General features: G+C 38.5%; 1 protein-coding gene across 6 annotated transcripts in view; it reads left to right on the top strand.

Annotated features, from left to right (window-relative positions):
• Positions 1-16209, top strand: part of KIF4A (kinesin family member 4A) — a 121361-nt gene that overhangs the window by 45425 nt on the left and 59727 nt on the right. For all 6 annotated transcript variants that reach the window (XR_011535851.1, XM_070603898.1, XM_070603903.1 and 3 more), the window contains exons 8-10: positions 6152-6268; positions 6887-7062; positions 11927-11988. Coding sequence is in view for 5 of the 6 variants with exons in the window: in XM_070603898.1 (XP_070459999.1) it covers positions 6152-6268; positions 6887-7062; positions 11927-11988 (355 nt within the window). In the remaining variant the exon portion in view is untranslated. The remainder of the gene's footprint in view (positions 1-6151; positions 6269-6886; positions 7063-11926; positions 11989-16209) is intronic.

The following is a 16209-nucleotide window of genomic DNA, read 5'->3' on the forward strand; positions in this document are numbered from 1 at the left end:
GGTTCCTAGGCGTGGACCTACACCTCTTTGTTAGTGGCCATGCTGTGCTGGTGGCCCACACACTGAACAAAACAGAGGAAGATTGGCACAGATGTTAGCTCAGGGTGAATATTCCTCAGTAAAAGAAAAAAACCCAAAAACCAAAAACGGTTAAAATGGTAAATTTATGTTATGTATATTTTACCACAATAAAATATAATAATTTTTTTTAAAAAATTCAAATTACAGTTGCAGAAACTCAAAAGTTATCTCTGTGGTTCCCTAAAGTATCCCTAAGATTCTGGGGAACACAATTTGAAAACCCCTGTCCTACAGGATAAATACAAATACTTGAGCATGACATGTCTGCCTTGCCCTTTATGATCTCTCCCCAACTGTCCTCTGGCCTCATTATTTGTCACTCTCCATCTCATGTCTTGCATTGTATTTATATTGAACTACCTGTAGTCCCTAAATTCATTATGCTCTCTCACAAATATGTGCCTTCATATGTGCTGCTTCCTCTCTTGGAATGCTCTTACATTCTTCTTTCCTACCCTTACCCCCTCTTTTGGCATTGCCCTAGTCATCCTTCACAGTTCAACTCAAATTTTCAGTTCTTCTCTGAAGCCTTCCTTTACCTTCACAAGTAAAATTTACCTCTCCCTCCTATGAAACCCATTTTTACTATACATATCTCTTCCTTTAACATTATATTTGCAATTATTTGTTTATGTGTCTGTCTCTTCCTTTAGATTATGAACTCCTCGAGGGTAAGGATTATAACTTATACATGTTTGTATCTCTAATACCTAGCACAATGCCTAGAACATTGTACATATGTATTCACTAAAAAAAATGTTCAATGAAAAGGACTTGGATGTGTAGGGTGAGAAAAAAGGAGGAGTCCGGGATGTCTCAGGTTTGCTGTTTGTTGGGTGACTGGTTAGATGGTAACACAATGAAAAGGAACAGTGCTGGAAGTGAAATAGATTTGCACTGAAAGATGAATTCTGTTTTCTTCAACGTTTTTATGCAATGCCACATGGGTACAGCTCACTGGAGGTTATTCAGTAGGCAGCTGAAATATATAGCTTTAGACAATAGGAAAGAGGTCTGGTTTGGACATGCAGATTTAGGGAGTCATTAATATAGGTATTTATTGGAGTTGTAGGCATGGATGAGATAACCCAGGGAGAGTGTATATAGTAAGGAAAGAGCTTGAGACAGTCCCAAGAGAATATCACCATTTAATGGGAAAGTATTAGAATGACTATCCTGTTAGGTAGACTGGGGATGATTGAGAACAGGAGACACAGTAGTCACATGGCTCTGAAGGGAGACTTGAGAGTTCAAGAGTTCTTTATATACGTTTTGTACCAATCCCGTCTTTTCAGCCTCAAGTCTCTCCTTTTTCCAAGGTACCTGGTGCCTCTAAGTGAGCAAATTAGCTCATTTCCATAGACCATAGAAATTAAGACCATGGAGTTTGGAGCCAGACTGTGTACATTTGAATCCTGCCTCTATCACTTATTAGCTGTGTGACTTCAGGCAACTTACCTAACCTCTTTGTGCCTCAACTCTCATATATGTCAATACAGGGATAATCATGCTTCATAGGACCATCGTGAGGATTAAATGAGTTAATACGTAGGAAGTACCTAGAATAGTGGCTTATAATAAACACTATATAAACTTAGCTGTTATTATCACTATCCTCATCATTGTTTCTCTGCAGGTACTTTAGATTGAAGCTTTCTCCATCTTGCTAAGTCAGTTACTGTTTCTCTACCTATACTCTAAAAATATGTTGAAGGGGTCAGCTGGGTGGCGCAGCAGTTAAGTGCGCACGTTCCGCTTCTCGGCAGCCCGGGGTTCGCTGGTTCGGATCCAGGGTGCGGACATGGCACCGCTTGGCAAAAGCCATGCTGTGGTAGGCGGCCCACGTATAAAGTAGGGGAAGATGGGCATGGATGTTAGCTCAGGACCAGTCTTCCTCAGCAAAAAGAGGAGGATTAGCAGTAGTTAGCTCAGGGCTAATCTTCCTCAAAAAAGATAAAAATAAATAAAATAAAAATATGTTGAAACTTTCTGCCTACTGATATTTCCTCTCTTATGCTCTGTGATCCTGTGGATTAGTACTTTTTAAATTCATTTTTGTAGTGTCTTAGGAGAGAGATGAGAGAAATGCTTGCTGTCAGTTTCCTGCGTTTGAGCAGAATTTTCTATAATGCTGTGTTCTTTTTGTATATGAGTTTATTTCCTACATCGATTCCTATGAAGCTACATTGATGTTTTATTGGAATAATTTGTGACTGGATAATTAGAATTTTCTTTTTGAAGGCCTTCTATTCTTTTTCCCCTTTAGACTTTCTGTTCCCAGAAACTTAACTTTTTTCCTGAATTTTGGAGATCTGTTTTGTTAATGTCTAGCATATGATGTTTGACCATGCCCCCTTGATCCCCTACAACCAGATTCCCAGAATTTTACTTATATAATCAGTTCTTCCACGTGTGTCAATTTGAAGGCCAAAGCAGCCATTTCCTTCTTCACGTGCAGTATCTTTTGGGTGAAGAAATTGTCGTCAGAGTAGATGAGGAATTTATCGGGTGCTCTGCTTTCAGCCTCATGTAACTTAGCAAATATCCAGATTATCCAGGTTTCTCTACCCTATTAATGATAACTTACATGTAGATAGCACTTTATAGATCACATTTGATTTTTATCATAATCCCATGAGGTAGTAAGGTATGTATTACGCTGTTTTATGGATAAAAGAAAGTTTCAGCGGCTTCTCCAAGGTCACATGTTGATAAGTAGTGGAGGCAGAGTTTACATTAAGATTCTGTCTCCTAATCAAGTTCTCTTCCACTCTATCCCCTTTCAGTAATTACTCCTATAAGTTGTGTGATCCATTGCAGTAACATCATTCTCTATCTCTCTGACTAGGCAGATCTTATCTATACTATAATACGACTTCTGTTTTTCACCCTAATTTATTCTGCAATGCTACCTGCCTTAGGCTCATGCATATTTTCTTCACATATAGAGCAGGGTTTGTCAGCTGTGGCACTTTTGACATTTTGGGTCAAATAATTTTGTGAGGGAGGGGCTGCCTAGTGCATTGTAGGATGCCTAGTGGCATCCTTGCCCTCTACTCACTAGAAGCCAGTAACACTCCCCACAAGTTGTGACAACCAGAATATCTCCAGATATTCCCAGATGTCCCCTAGGAAGCAAAATTGTCACAAGTTGAGAGTCACTGCACATAGAGCTACTTCCTTTCTCTCCTACCTGGTTTTTCTCCCTTGTTACAAATGTACTCTTCTATTCTAGTTGCGAAACCTGTTGTAATGTGCCTCTATGATACTTGTGAAGTTATATTTCCCTTTTTAAGTTAAAATCTCTACTTTAGTATTTATTTGTTGCCATAGTGAACAAAGACCCAAAAGTGTTGAAGTATTCTTGATCCTCTCCTCACTTGATCTGTTCTCAGTCTTATAGAGAGAACTTTTGGTCTAATAATTTTTTCTGGGCATTTTTCTCCGTGGCCATCCTTGATCAGAATTTTAAGTTTCTGCAAACATGTTCTTCCCAGTCTTTATGATATATATTCCATCCATGTCAAGAATTTATCATTTAATCTCTTAACAACAGGAAATCAGATCCTATTTTATGATGACTTCTTTCTAGAGAAACATTCATTTATCTTGCTCCTTTCTATTCCAAAACCCCAACTATCATTTGAAGAAGAAAAAAACACCCTCTTTATTCTTTTTTTTTTTTAAGTTTTTATTTTTTTCTTTTTTCTCCCCAAAGCACCCCGGTACATAGTTGTATATTCTTCGTTGTGGGTCCTTCTAGTTGTGGCATGTGGGACGCTGCCTCAGCGTGGTTTGATGAGCAGTGCCATGTCCGCGCCCAGGATTCGAACCAACGAAACACTGGGCCGCCTGCAGCGGAGCGCGGGAACTCAACCACTCGGCCACGGAGCCAGCCCCCACCCTCTTTATTCTTAAATCTGTGGTCCTTGCTTAGATTATCATAGCCATAGATTGTTCTCAGAGTTCATCTGGAGACCTTTTTGTTCCTATTGAAATTATAGGTGGAAGTTGTGCTCAGTAGGTTTGAAGAACCTCAGCAGTCTCTCCCTTACATCCCAGATGGGATATCAGTCAGCAAGATGGCACAGTGTTCTGTTTGGCTAAAAGAGGAAATAAAAGAAAGGAATGAACTAATACAAGGATTAGTGCAGGTATCGATGAACAGGTTTGATAAATCTCAGCAGGCTCTCCTTCCTGTCCCGAATAGGGTAAATGGCCCTGAAAAATGGTACCCCTTCCAATTGGCAATAAAAGGGAAAAAAGGAATGGTTGCTTGAGGAAATTATTTTTGTTTTAGACTGGGGATATTTGAACATGTGTATAGACTGAAAAGAAGGAATTAGTGAAGGGAAGATAACTTGAAGATCTAAGAGAGAGGGGGAAGATCAAAGGATCCAGGATCCCAGAGAAAATGGAGGGAATATAAACACTGACAGAGGCTGAAGGGAACATGAGGGTGGTTATTTCCTCATCTGAAACAAGGAGAAGGACAAATGAATTAGTAACGGCAAGGGAAAGACTGTGCAGTGAGGAACAGGAAGGTTAGAGAGCCCTTGTGGATAACTTTGATCTCCATAATGTATTTGTTGAAATCATCTACTAACAGAATGAAGGTAGAACAATCTTGAAAATGATTCGCGTTTAGAATAGCTGCTGTGGGGAAGTAAGAATGAGGAAGAAAAGATTGTCAGTTGACCAAGGGTTCAGCTAAGGTAGGATAGCATGTTTTGTAATGGATGGATCTAATCCATTAGGTTATGTGACTTTCTTTAGCATTGTAGCCCACAGAAGCTTACTCGCACACACATACACACATACACAGTTGGTTTAACCTATGGCTGGGAATTGACATGCTGGGGATGGCAGAAGGTCATGGGTCCAGTGAATACTTGGGAAAGCATAACTGAAATGATTGACCACAGGGTCCAGAATAGGTAGTTTAAGTCCCAGGAGAGGATGATCTACTGGGAGTATTACAAACTGTCGGTAAATTGGAAGTCACAATAAAGGTGAAGAACAGGATCAATGAAACAAATGGAAGGATGGCAGGATGCAGTCAGAGAGGAATTTTGGAATTCAGGATCTTGTAGATATAATTGTTTAAGGTTTTAAGGGAGTCCAAAATATGGCTGAATAAGTGAAAAGTAGAGTGGCACTAACAATAATGATAATTATTTATTAACTTTGTTTTGTAAAAAGTATCTTTATTTAATTCCCCACCCCAACCCAATGAGGTAGGTAGATTTGCCTCATTTTATAGAGGCACTTACCCAAAATCATGTAACTAGTCAGTGATAGAACCAGGATTAGAACCTAGATCCATCTGACACCAAAGCCCATGCACTTAACCATTATACAATATAGCTTTTCCCTTAACCATTATACAATATAGCTTTTCCATGATAAACATAATCATGAGAAGGGCAGGGCTTTAGAGGGACCTCAGAGATTATTACAATGTTTAAAAAGCAAATCTTAGAATTAAAGAAGTAGATAAGAATCTTTACCCTTTCAAAGCAACGAAAAGAAAGGTATTCCAGTGTGATATAATAGAAAGAACATAGGACTTGGCTGAAATCCTGAGATGGAATCTCAGACCTACCACATACCAGCTGTTTAACCTTCGACAAGTCATAAATAACCTGAGCTAGTTTTCTTATCTGTAAAATAAGAATGATAGTAAAAATAATGGAAATAAAAATTAGCTGTTTATCTAATTTCACAGCACTAATTTAAGGATTAAGTGTGATAATGGATATAAAAAGTAAATAACTATACAAATGGTTATTGTCATGGTGATACTTCCCTGTCTATCTGCTTTGTTTCCGTGGGAAAGGACAAGAAGTGCCAACAGACTCAGTTGTGCATATCCAACATTTGGACCTTTGTCCTTTGTACTTTACTTAAAGAGGCACTATCAGAAAAGTGAACAGGATTAACAGGATTCCTTAAGGTTGATGGCTTAATATTTCTATGGGGTCTTTCTTTCTTTTCTCTTTCTCAGGATACGTGTAGGTATATGTTAGATATTTTACCAAGCAATTTAAATTTTGTTTCCTGCTATTAGGTATTAATATTAACCGAGGCCTCCTATGCTTGGGAAATGTAATCAGTGCTCTTGGAGATGACAAAAAGGGTGGCTTTGTGCCCTACAGAGATTCCAAGTTGACGCGACTGCTTCAAGGTAAGCCTAAAGCGCCTCTAAAAATAAGAGAGTACCTCAGAATGATAGTGCTGAGAAAGTAAAGATAGAACATTTAAAAAACAAGATTTTTGGACTCACAGAGCTGTCTAACTGATAAATAGGAGAGAGAACTGTTGGTAAGCAGGCTTCTAAGATAATGGAAAGATGTTTTCATATACGAGAGCCAAGAAATCTGTAGAATGCCAACTGTACTTAGTACTTTGTACCTGAAAATGAACCTGGTTACTGTTTCTTTATTATTGCTGATAAGTAGAATTCCTTGAGGAGTTAAAACCTACCTAGAGGGGGCATCCTAAGAATGTTTAATCCCAATAGTGGCTCCTAACTTACTTGGGCTGGGCCCCAGCTGTTTTAGCCTGATTAACTGCTGAAATCACAGTCTCTTTTGAGAATGAGGACACAGGCAATAGGATTCTAAACTATATCATTTTACACATCGGAAATCTTAGTGTTTTTATATTAGTACAAATAGGAAATTTGTAGATACTTAAGAATTTTCTTTCTTACACCTCTGAGTTTGAAGTCACCAACCCAATTGGACAGCTTTGCTTGCATCCTACTTGTTTGATTTCACTTCCTTCCATTGTTCTTTTTCAGATTCTCTAGGAGGTAATAGCCATACTCTTATGATAGCCTGTGTGAGTCCTGCTGACTCCAATCTAGAGGAAACATTAAATACCCTTCGCTATGCTGACAGAGCAAGAAAAATCAAGAACAAACCCATTGTTAATATTGATCCCCAGACAGCTGAACTTAATCATCTGAAGCAACAGGTATAAGAGACTTAAAATTTGATGGGAAATATTACAAGTATGTGAGTGGAATGATAGAGCTTCTGTTTCTCAGCTTCTCCTCTACCAGAAGTTTAGAGATGTTGGTTAAACATTATGTTGGCTAGGGGAAATCATAAAGTAACTCCTATTAACATGTTTGTTGTCATGTTTAAGATTGGGCAGTGACATTGGAGATTTCATAAAAAGGCAAGAGAGGTAGGCAGGGATCAGATCCTGAAGGTCCCCATATAACTTGTTAAGGAATTTGGAATTCAATCTGAAAGCTATGGGGAACCATTGAAAGATTTTAAGTAAGAGGGTGACATGGTAACATGTGTATTTTAGGGAGATCATTTTAGCAAGTATAGAGAAAGTGGATTAGGAGTGGGCATGACTAGAAGTAGAAAATAAATTAGGCTGTTATAATAATCCAGGTGAGAACTATGGCCTGAACTAAAGATAGCAGCAGTAGTGATGAAGAGAAGGGGACAAATTAGGAAACAAAACAAAACAAGGAGGTAGAATGTATAGGGTCTACTTGATAACAACTTTGATGTGGAAGGGTGGGTGGGAAGAATCAAGATTGATTCCCAGATTTCTTACTTGTACTACTGAATAAATGGTAGTAACAATCATTGAGTCAGGGAATACAGGAAGTAAAACAGGATCATGTAGGAAAATGGAAATGATGAAATTCAGTTTTGGGCATTTTGAATTTGAAGAGCTTGGGGGAGCATCTAAGTAGAATTGTCCAAAGATAACTGTCTATATGGGTTTAATGGAGAGAGGTCTGAGCTGAAGATACAGATTTGAGAGTCATCAGCATTTAGATGGTATCTGAAGTTATGTAGTGGATAAAATCAAAGAGTGCCTAGCACATTAAAGGCACTCACTAAATATTTGCTGAATGAGCGAATGGCCAAGAAGAGAAGAAGCCCAAAGACAGGACTCTGGGGGAACAGCAGCATTTAAGGAATGGGGGAAGGAGGGAAGACAAGAAGAGAGACTAAGAAGGAGCAACTAAGAACTTAGGAAGAAAACCAATGGTGTCATGGAAGACAAGGGAAGAAAGTTTCAAGGAAGGTCGTCAAAAGTGTAAACTTGTAAAGTAAGATAAGGATTGAAAAGAGTCCATTGATTTTTTTTTTTTTAATCAACAAGGAGGCTGCTGGTGACCTTGGTGAGAAGATGGTCAGGGGAATGATAGGAGCAGATTACTGTGGGATGGATAGTGAATGCTAGATTAAGAAGTGGAGGAAGCTGAAAGGCTCTTCTTTCAAGAAAGCAAGATGAAAGAAGGCAATAGCTAGGTAGTCAAGGGTCAAGGGATGTAGATCCTTGTTTTTAAAATATGAAAGAGACTTCAACAAGTGGAGGAACCATTTGGGAGAGAGTGAAACTGAAAATAGGGACTAGTTGATAAGGTGCCATTTCTAAGTAGTTGAGATCCTGAGCAGAAATAAAAAGGGATTTGCTTTAGACAGTAGAGGCGATACCTGTCCCCAAGACTAGAAGAAAAGAGGTTAGGATAGGAAGCATATAGTGACACTAATTTAGAGGGAGAAGAAAGGAAATTGAGGGATTTTCAGCTTGATGACCTTTATCTTCTCAGTGAAGTAGGAGGCAAAGTCGTCTTCTAAGAGCAAGCAAGCAGATAATAGGATAGAGGGATTGAGGAGACCACAGAAGCCTTGAAATCACAAAAACAGGTGAGGTAACTGACTAGGAGCATGAATTTGTGATGGTATCCATACAACTGGTTGTGAAACAGCTCAGCAGCCCTGATAGAGGATCTGAGAAAGCAAGTAGTTAGATTGACCCAGGCTGGGCGGGGCGGGGGAGGGGGGAGCGGTCAAGTTCTCTTGCCTTCCAGGGTATAGTACTCTTTCCACTGGGAATCTAGTGTTTCCCAACTGTCCAGTGCTCACTCCATCTCTGGCCTTCCTCCTCAGTGATAATAACTACTATTCAGTTAATCTTTCTTCCCTCCCCTTCTCCTCCTTTATCTCCTTCCCTCTGAGGGGCCATTGTAGAAAATATAAGTAATTTACCTGTTCACAGTATCATCTCAATTATAAAATACCATACTCAGTTTTGCCTCTCTATTTTCTTTCATGTGTATTCCTATTGCCAAAACTGCTCTTCTTGCTAGTCATTTATTTGTTCATTCATTCCAACAATAAATATTTATTGAGCACTATTATGTGCCAGATACTGTCCTGGGATTCATAGTTGAGCAAGGCAGACAGTTTCTGCCTTCACAGGACTTATTGTCTAGTGGGAGAGACAAACACTAGACACATAATCATAGCAACATATTATAACTGGGCTAGTGTGCTATAGGGTGCTATGAAAGTATGGAACCTCTGTTGTTTATCTAATCTGAGAAGGCTTCCCTGAGGTAGCAACATTTTGAGCTGAGATTTGAGGGATTGAGTAGGAATTATCTATGCAGAAAAGAAGGAAGAGGATTTTAGGGAAAAGAAATAGGATGTGTAGCAAAATATAGTGGTTAAGAGCATTGACACTGCAGCCAAACTGCCCAGGTTCAAATCCTAGCTCTATAACTCACTAGCTGTGTACCTTGGGCAATTTCTCTGTGCTTCAGTTTCCCTAACTATAAAATGGAAATAATGATAATAGCGCCTGCTTCATAGGGTTTTTGCGAGGGTTAAATGAGTTAATACATGTAAAGCACTTAGAACAGTGCCAGGCATATGTAGTCATGCATCATTAGGTGATTTCGTCATTGTGCAAACATCACAGAGGTACTTGCACAAGCCTAGATGGTATAGCCTACTAGACTATATGGTACTAATCTTATGAGACCACCGTCGTATATGCAGTCTGTCGTCGACAAAAATGTCGTTATGTGGTGCATGACTGTAGCAAGTCTGCAAAGGTCCTGAGTTAGGAAGGATTATAGCGCATTTGAAGAACTCAGAGAATGCCAGCGTGGCTAAAGTAGAGAGAGCAAGGAAGAAGTATTCTAATATGAGAGTAGAGAAGAAGTAGAGGCCTGATTAAGGCCTCATGGACTATGTTAAAAATGAGTTTAAGGGGCTGGCCCAGTGGCATAGTGATTAAGTTTGGCATGCTCTGCTTTGGCAGGCCAGGTTTGCAGGTTCAGATCCCCAGCATGGACCTACACCACTCATCAGCCATGCTGTGGCTGCAACCCACACGTAAAGTGGAGGAAGATTGGCACAGATGTTAGCTCAGGGCTGATCTTCCTCAAGCAAAACAAGAGGAGGACTGGCACCAGATGTTAGCTCAGGGCTAATCTTCCTCACCAAAAAAAATGATTTTAAGCAGGGTGGTAACATTGATAATTTACATTTTTAAAAGTTGGTCTGGCTACTGTGTGGAAATAGATTATGGTGGAGCAAGAGTAGATTCATAGAGACTATTGAAGAAGTTACTGCAATGATCCAAGTGAGAGATAAATGGTGGCATAGACTTAGGGAGGTGGTGGTGGTGGTGAGAGAAAGAAGTGAGCAGTGGATTAGATAAGGGGATGAGAGTATGATGCTCAGATTTCTGGCATGTGAAACTACATATTCACTGACCTGGAATGCACTGGGGAAGGACCAGTCTGGGGGATAGCAGACAACTAAGTGGAAATATTAAGTAGATAGTTAACATAAAGGTCTAAATTCAGAAAGATCTGTGTTTGAGATAAATTTAGGAGTCACTGGTTTATAGATAGTGATTTAAACCATAGGCAGAAATGAGACATTAAGGAGAGAGTATACAGCGAGAAGACTGACACTGAGCTTTGAGAAACTTTATCATTTAAAGGACAATTGGAGTGAAGATGAACCAAGGAAGGGACTTAGAAGATCAGCTAGAAGAATAGAAGAAAAAGCAGGAGAGTATACTGTCTGGTAAGCCAAATGCTACCAACAAGTCACGTAAAATGAAGACTGAAAAATGCCCTTGGAATGCGGTGACATGCAGATTATTGGTGACTTTAGCAAGAGTTATTTCAGTGGAATACTGTGGGCAGAAATCAAATTGAAGTAAGTTGAGGAGCAGGTGAGAGAGATGAGCATAAAGGAATGGAGGCAACGGGTGTAGACTGTTGAACTTTATGAAGGCGAGAAATAGGGCAGGAGAGATAGGAAGTGGGATTGGGAAGGGTGCTTTTGTTTTCTTTTAAGATGAGAGAGACTTGAACATGTTTTAATCTTAATAGAAAGGATCCTGTAGAAAGGGAGAAGTTGAAGACATAGAAGAAAGAAGAAATAATAAGCAGAGTAAGATTCATGAGGAGACAGAAAGAGTTGGAATCCAAAGCACAAAGGAAGACACTAGTCCTGGGAGGCAGGCAGCTCCTCTTTTGTTATGGGAGGGAATGAGAGAGGATGACTGCGGCCTGTGCTCTGGTTTAACATCCGGCCCCATTAAGCCTTCTTTTGATGTTTTGGGATTTCATTAATTTGCTTCTTAGAACCCTAAAGTACTTAACTATACTTGATGACTTAGCATCTTCTGTCTTATATCATTTCCTACTGTTTCAGGCCCTAGGCTTGTCTTCATCAACTGGATTGTCAACTTGAGAATAAACCATGGGAGTTTATTCTCATATTGCCCTACATTGCCTACCCCAGTGCTGAGTGATTTTTAAAAAATAAATGCTCAATAAAAACTCATTAAGATGCTTAGGTAAAAGAGACAACTCATCTTGTCCTTTTTATCATTGAATTATCAACCCTGATGCTTTCTGTAATAGCTAAGATATGCCTTAGATTTCGTAGGTATTGAGTAAAATTACCCTACTGCTAATTGTGGTGCTAATTCACTGATAAGGGGTAAGTAGCTTTTGATTGGTTACTAGCTAACTGTTCTTTGCTTTTCCCAGGTACAACAGCTACAGGTCTTGTTGCTACAAGCCCATGGAGGTACCCTGCCTGGATCTATAAAGTAAGAGTTGCAGATTAATTTTAAATGTGTATTCTAGCAGAGGCTATTTCTCCTGATGGTTGTTTTCACCTAATATACTAAAGTTTCTGGTAGCTCTTGGTGTCAAGGTAGGGATCTTACCAAACTTGCTGGCTATTTAGGACTTAGCTAGTTAGTTTTGAGGCAGCCTGATGGGATGAAAGAGCATGGATTCTAGCCTCAGAAATGTATTAATTAGAATTCTACTATGAAGAAGAGCTGTCTCCTCTCCTCATTTATCTATTTGATTATTTATTTATATCCATATAATATATATAAATACTCATGGGTATTTATTTTATTTTGTGGGTTAACATACAATGCTATCATTATTTGTTTTCTTGCTCAAATTGTTCCTGCTTTGTTCACTAGGAGCCTCTTCAGGGTGGCTCTTGTGTTCTTAAACACGCCCTCAAGTTTTTGAGCATTTCCACAAGATGTTCTACACCCATCTTGTATTTTCCCTGCCATATCTCCAAGGAGCCCTGTTCTAAATTGGAAAATACTATTTAGAAACCAGATCTGGGCGCTGTGTGCTGATTGTTACTGAGGTGTCACTACTTCTAGACCCTCTCTTCAAGTAGAGCTAGGAAATATCCATATGTATAGTAACCCACACACATACTCATATCTATATTTTTATATCTACCTGTATATATATTAAAAACCATGATTTTATACTGTTAACTCTGATTCCAGTGTAACACTACAGGGTTCATTTTAGCCTTCCTCCTCTCTTTATCTATAACTTCTTTCTCCAACAGTGAGAAACCAGCTCTTATTATCTGCAATCTATTTACTCACTTGTTCAGTTGTGGTATACACATAAAGTAGTTTCAGAATTGCTAGCCCATACTCTGATGAGAAACACTTTTATGAACTAGATTACAGCATTTATGTACAGTTGTTTTTGTCTTTAGGCTTAGAGTATCCAAGCAAAATAGCATTTCCCACAGTTAGTGTTTGTATTCCATTTTGGGTCCCCCCTACATCATGGTTGGTTTTAATTATTTGTTTATATTTTGGGTATGTAAAACATTATGATGGTCCAAGAGTCAGAGTTATACGAAAAGATATACTCAGAGCAGAGAAATGCAAATCAAAACCACAATGAGATATCACTGCACACCCGTTAGGATGGCTATCAAAACAGAAAATAGCAAATGTTGGCAATGATGTGAGGAGGTTGTGGAGAAATTAGAACCTTTGTGCATAGTTAGAGGGATTGTAAAATGGTGTAACTGCTGTAGAAAACAGGATGGAAGTTCCTCAAAAAATTAAAAATAGGAGTACCATATGATCCAGCAATCCCACTTCTGGGTATATGTCCAAAAGAACTGAAAGCAGGGTCTTGAAGAGGTATTTGCACACCCAGGTTCATAACAGCACTACTCACAATAGCCAGGAGGTGGAAGCAACACAAATGTCCATCAGTGGATGAAGGGATAAACAAAATGTGGTATATACCTACAATGGAGTGGTATTCAGCCTTAAAAAGGAAGGAAATCCTATCACATGTTACAACATGAATGAAACTTGAGGACATTGTGCTAAGTGAAATAAGCCAGTCACAAAAAGACAAATATTATATGATTCCACTTATGCGAGGTATCTAATAAAGTAGTCAAGTTTGTAGAAACAGAAAGTAGAATGGTGGTAACTAAGGCCTGAGGGGAGGGGCAAAAAGCAAGTTGTTATTTAATGGCTATATAGTTTCAGTTTGCAAGATGAAAAAGTTCTGGAGATCTGTTTCACAACAATGTAAATATACTTAATGCTACTCAACTGTGTACTTAGAAATGGTTAAAATGGTAAGTTTTAGGTTATGTGTTTTTTACCACAATTTAAAAAAAAGAAAAAAACCCACAAGAGAACTAGAAGAAAATATAGGTGAAGGTCTATGTCCATATAGGTGAAGGTAAAGAACATTCTATAAGTAAGTGCAATGGCAGAAAACTTTAATAGACCGGGGTTGGTGGATGGAATGGGAGTTGTTATTTAATGTGTATGGAATTTTAGTTTTGCAAGATGAAAAAGTTCTAGGGACCCATTGCACAACAATATGAATATACTTAACACTACTGAACTGGACCCTTAAAAATGGTTAAGATGGTAAATTTTATGTTATATGTTTTTTACCACAACACTTTTAAAAAGGAAAAAATACGTATACTCAGAGAAGTTTCATTCCCTCTTTGTCCCTGCTACCCTGTTCCCATTCCACCCTTATTTCCACCTCTTTTCCACCACTAGTCTCCCTGCCCCTGTATTTAACCAATCTCTTTAGTTTCTGGTTTAGCCTTCCTATATTTCTTTTGTACAAGTGAGCAGATACTTGTGTACTTTTTCATATCCCCTTTTTCTCATATGAATGGTAGTATTCTATAGATAACTCTTTGTGGCTTTGCCTTTTTCAGTATTTCCTGGAAATCATTTCTTAACAGGTCATAGAAGTCTTCCTCATTCTTTTTTATGGCTGCATGGTACTCTTATTATGTACATGTGCCATGCGTACTAAGTCAACCTCTCTCCTATGTGTGAGCATTTAGGTAGTTTTCAGTATTTTGCAATTTAAAAATATGCTGCAATGAGGGGCTGGCCCCGTGGCCGACTGGTTAAGTTCACGCACTCCGCTGCAGGCAGCCCAGTGTTTCATTGGTTCGAATCCTGGGCACAGACATGGCACTGCTCATCAAGCCATGCTGAGGCAGCGTCCCACATGCCACAGCTAGAAGGACCCACAACGAAGAATATACAACTATGTACCGGGGGGCTTTGGGGAGAAAAAGGAAAAAAATAAAATCTTTAAAAAAAAAAAAAGGAAAAAGAAAAAATATGCTGCAATGAATAACCTTGTGTGTGTATATTTTCATATTGTTAGTGATTTATCTTCAGGGTAGATTTCTGGAAATGGGATTGCTAGGGCAAAAGGTAAGTACATGTGTGGTTTTGTTCAGTATTGCCATATTCCCCTCCAGAAGGGTTATACCAATTTGCATTCCTAACAGCAATGTGAGAGTGCTTGTTTCCCTACAGCCTTGCCAATACAACGTGTTGTCAAACTTTTTCCGTTTTTGCCAATCTGATAGGTAAGAAAGACTCAGTGTTGTTTTAATTTGTATTTCTTTAATTATGAGTGGGTTTGAACATTTTTTCACGTGTTTCAGGGCCACTGTTATCTCTTTTTCTGGTGAATTGTCTGTTCATGTGTCCCATTTTTTCTATCAGATTTTTTTATATTTTGGCCCTTTTTAAAAAAATTGTGGTAAAATATACATAATGTAAAATTTACCATTTTAGCCATTTTTAAGTATACGATTCAGTGGCATTAAGTATATTCACAGTGTTGTGTAACCATCACCACCATCCATCTCCAAAACTTTTTTCTTCTTGCAAAACTGAAACTCTGTACCCACTAAACAATAACTCCCCACTTCCCCTCCCCCAACCCTTGGCAACTACCATTCTACTTTCATTTCATTGGATTACTCTAAGTACCTCATATGTGTGCAATCATACAATATTTGTCCTTTGTGACTGTCTTGTTTCACTTAGCCTAGTGTCTTCAAGTTTCATCCATGTTGTAGCATGTGTCAGAATTTCCTTCCTTTTAAAGGCTGAATAATATTCCACATGTTGTGTATCCATTCATCTGTCAATGGATACGGGTTGCTTCTTCCTTTTAGCTATTGTAAATAATGCTGCTATGAACAAGAGTGTGCAAATATCTCTTTGAGATCCTGGTTTCAATTCCTTTGGGTATATACCCAGAAGTGAAATAACCGGATCATATAGTTACTCTATTTTTAATTTTTTAATTGAATCACCATACTGTTTTCCATAGTGGTTGCACCATTTTATATTCCTACCAGCAGTGCACAAGGGTTTTGACTTCTCCGTCCTTGTCAACGCTTATTTTCTGTTTTGTTTTTTTGTAATAGCTACCCTAATTTGAGCCCTTGTTTTTAAGAGTTCTTTATATATTAGTGATATTAGTCCTTTGTAAGCAGTGTGTGTTACAAATATTTTCTTCTAGTTTGTTCTCTTTTACTTTGTTCATGGTGTTCTTTTTGTCATGGAAAAACTTTAATTTTTATATAGTAGAAAGTTTATCAATTGTTTTTTAATTGCCTCTGGATTTTTTAGCAGCTTTATTGGGATATAATTTACATACCATAAAATTCACTCATTTTAAGCGTACAA

This window comes from Equus przewalskii, chromosome X (assembly GCF_037783145.1).
Source record: "Equus przewalskii isolate Varuska chromosome X, EquPr2, whole genome shotgun sequence".
NCBI lineage: Eukaryota > Metazoa > Chordata > Mammalia > Perissodactyla > Equidae > Equus > Equus przewalskii.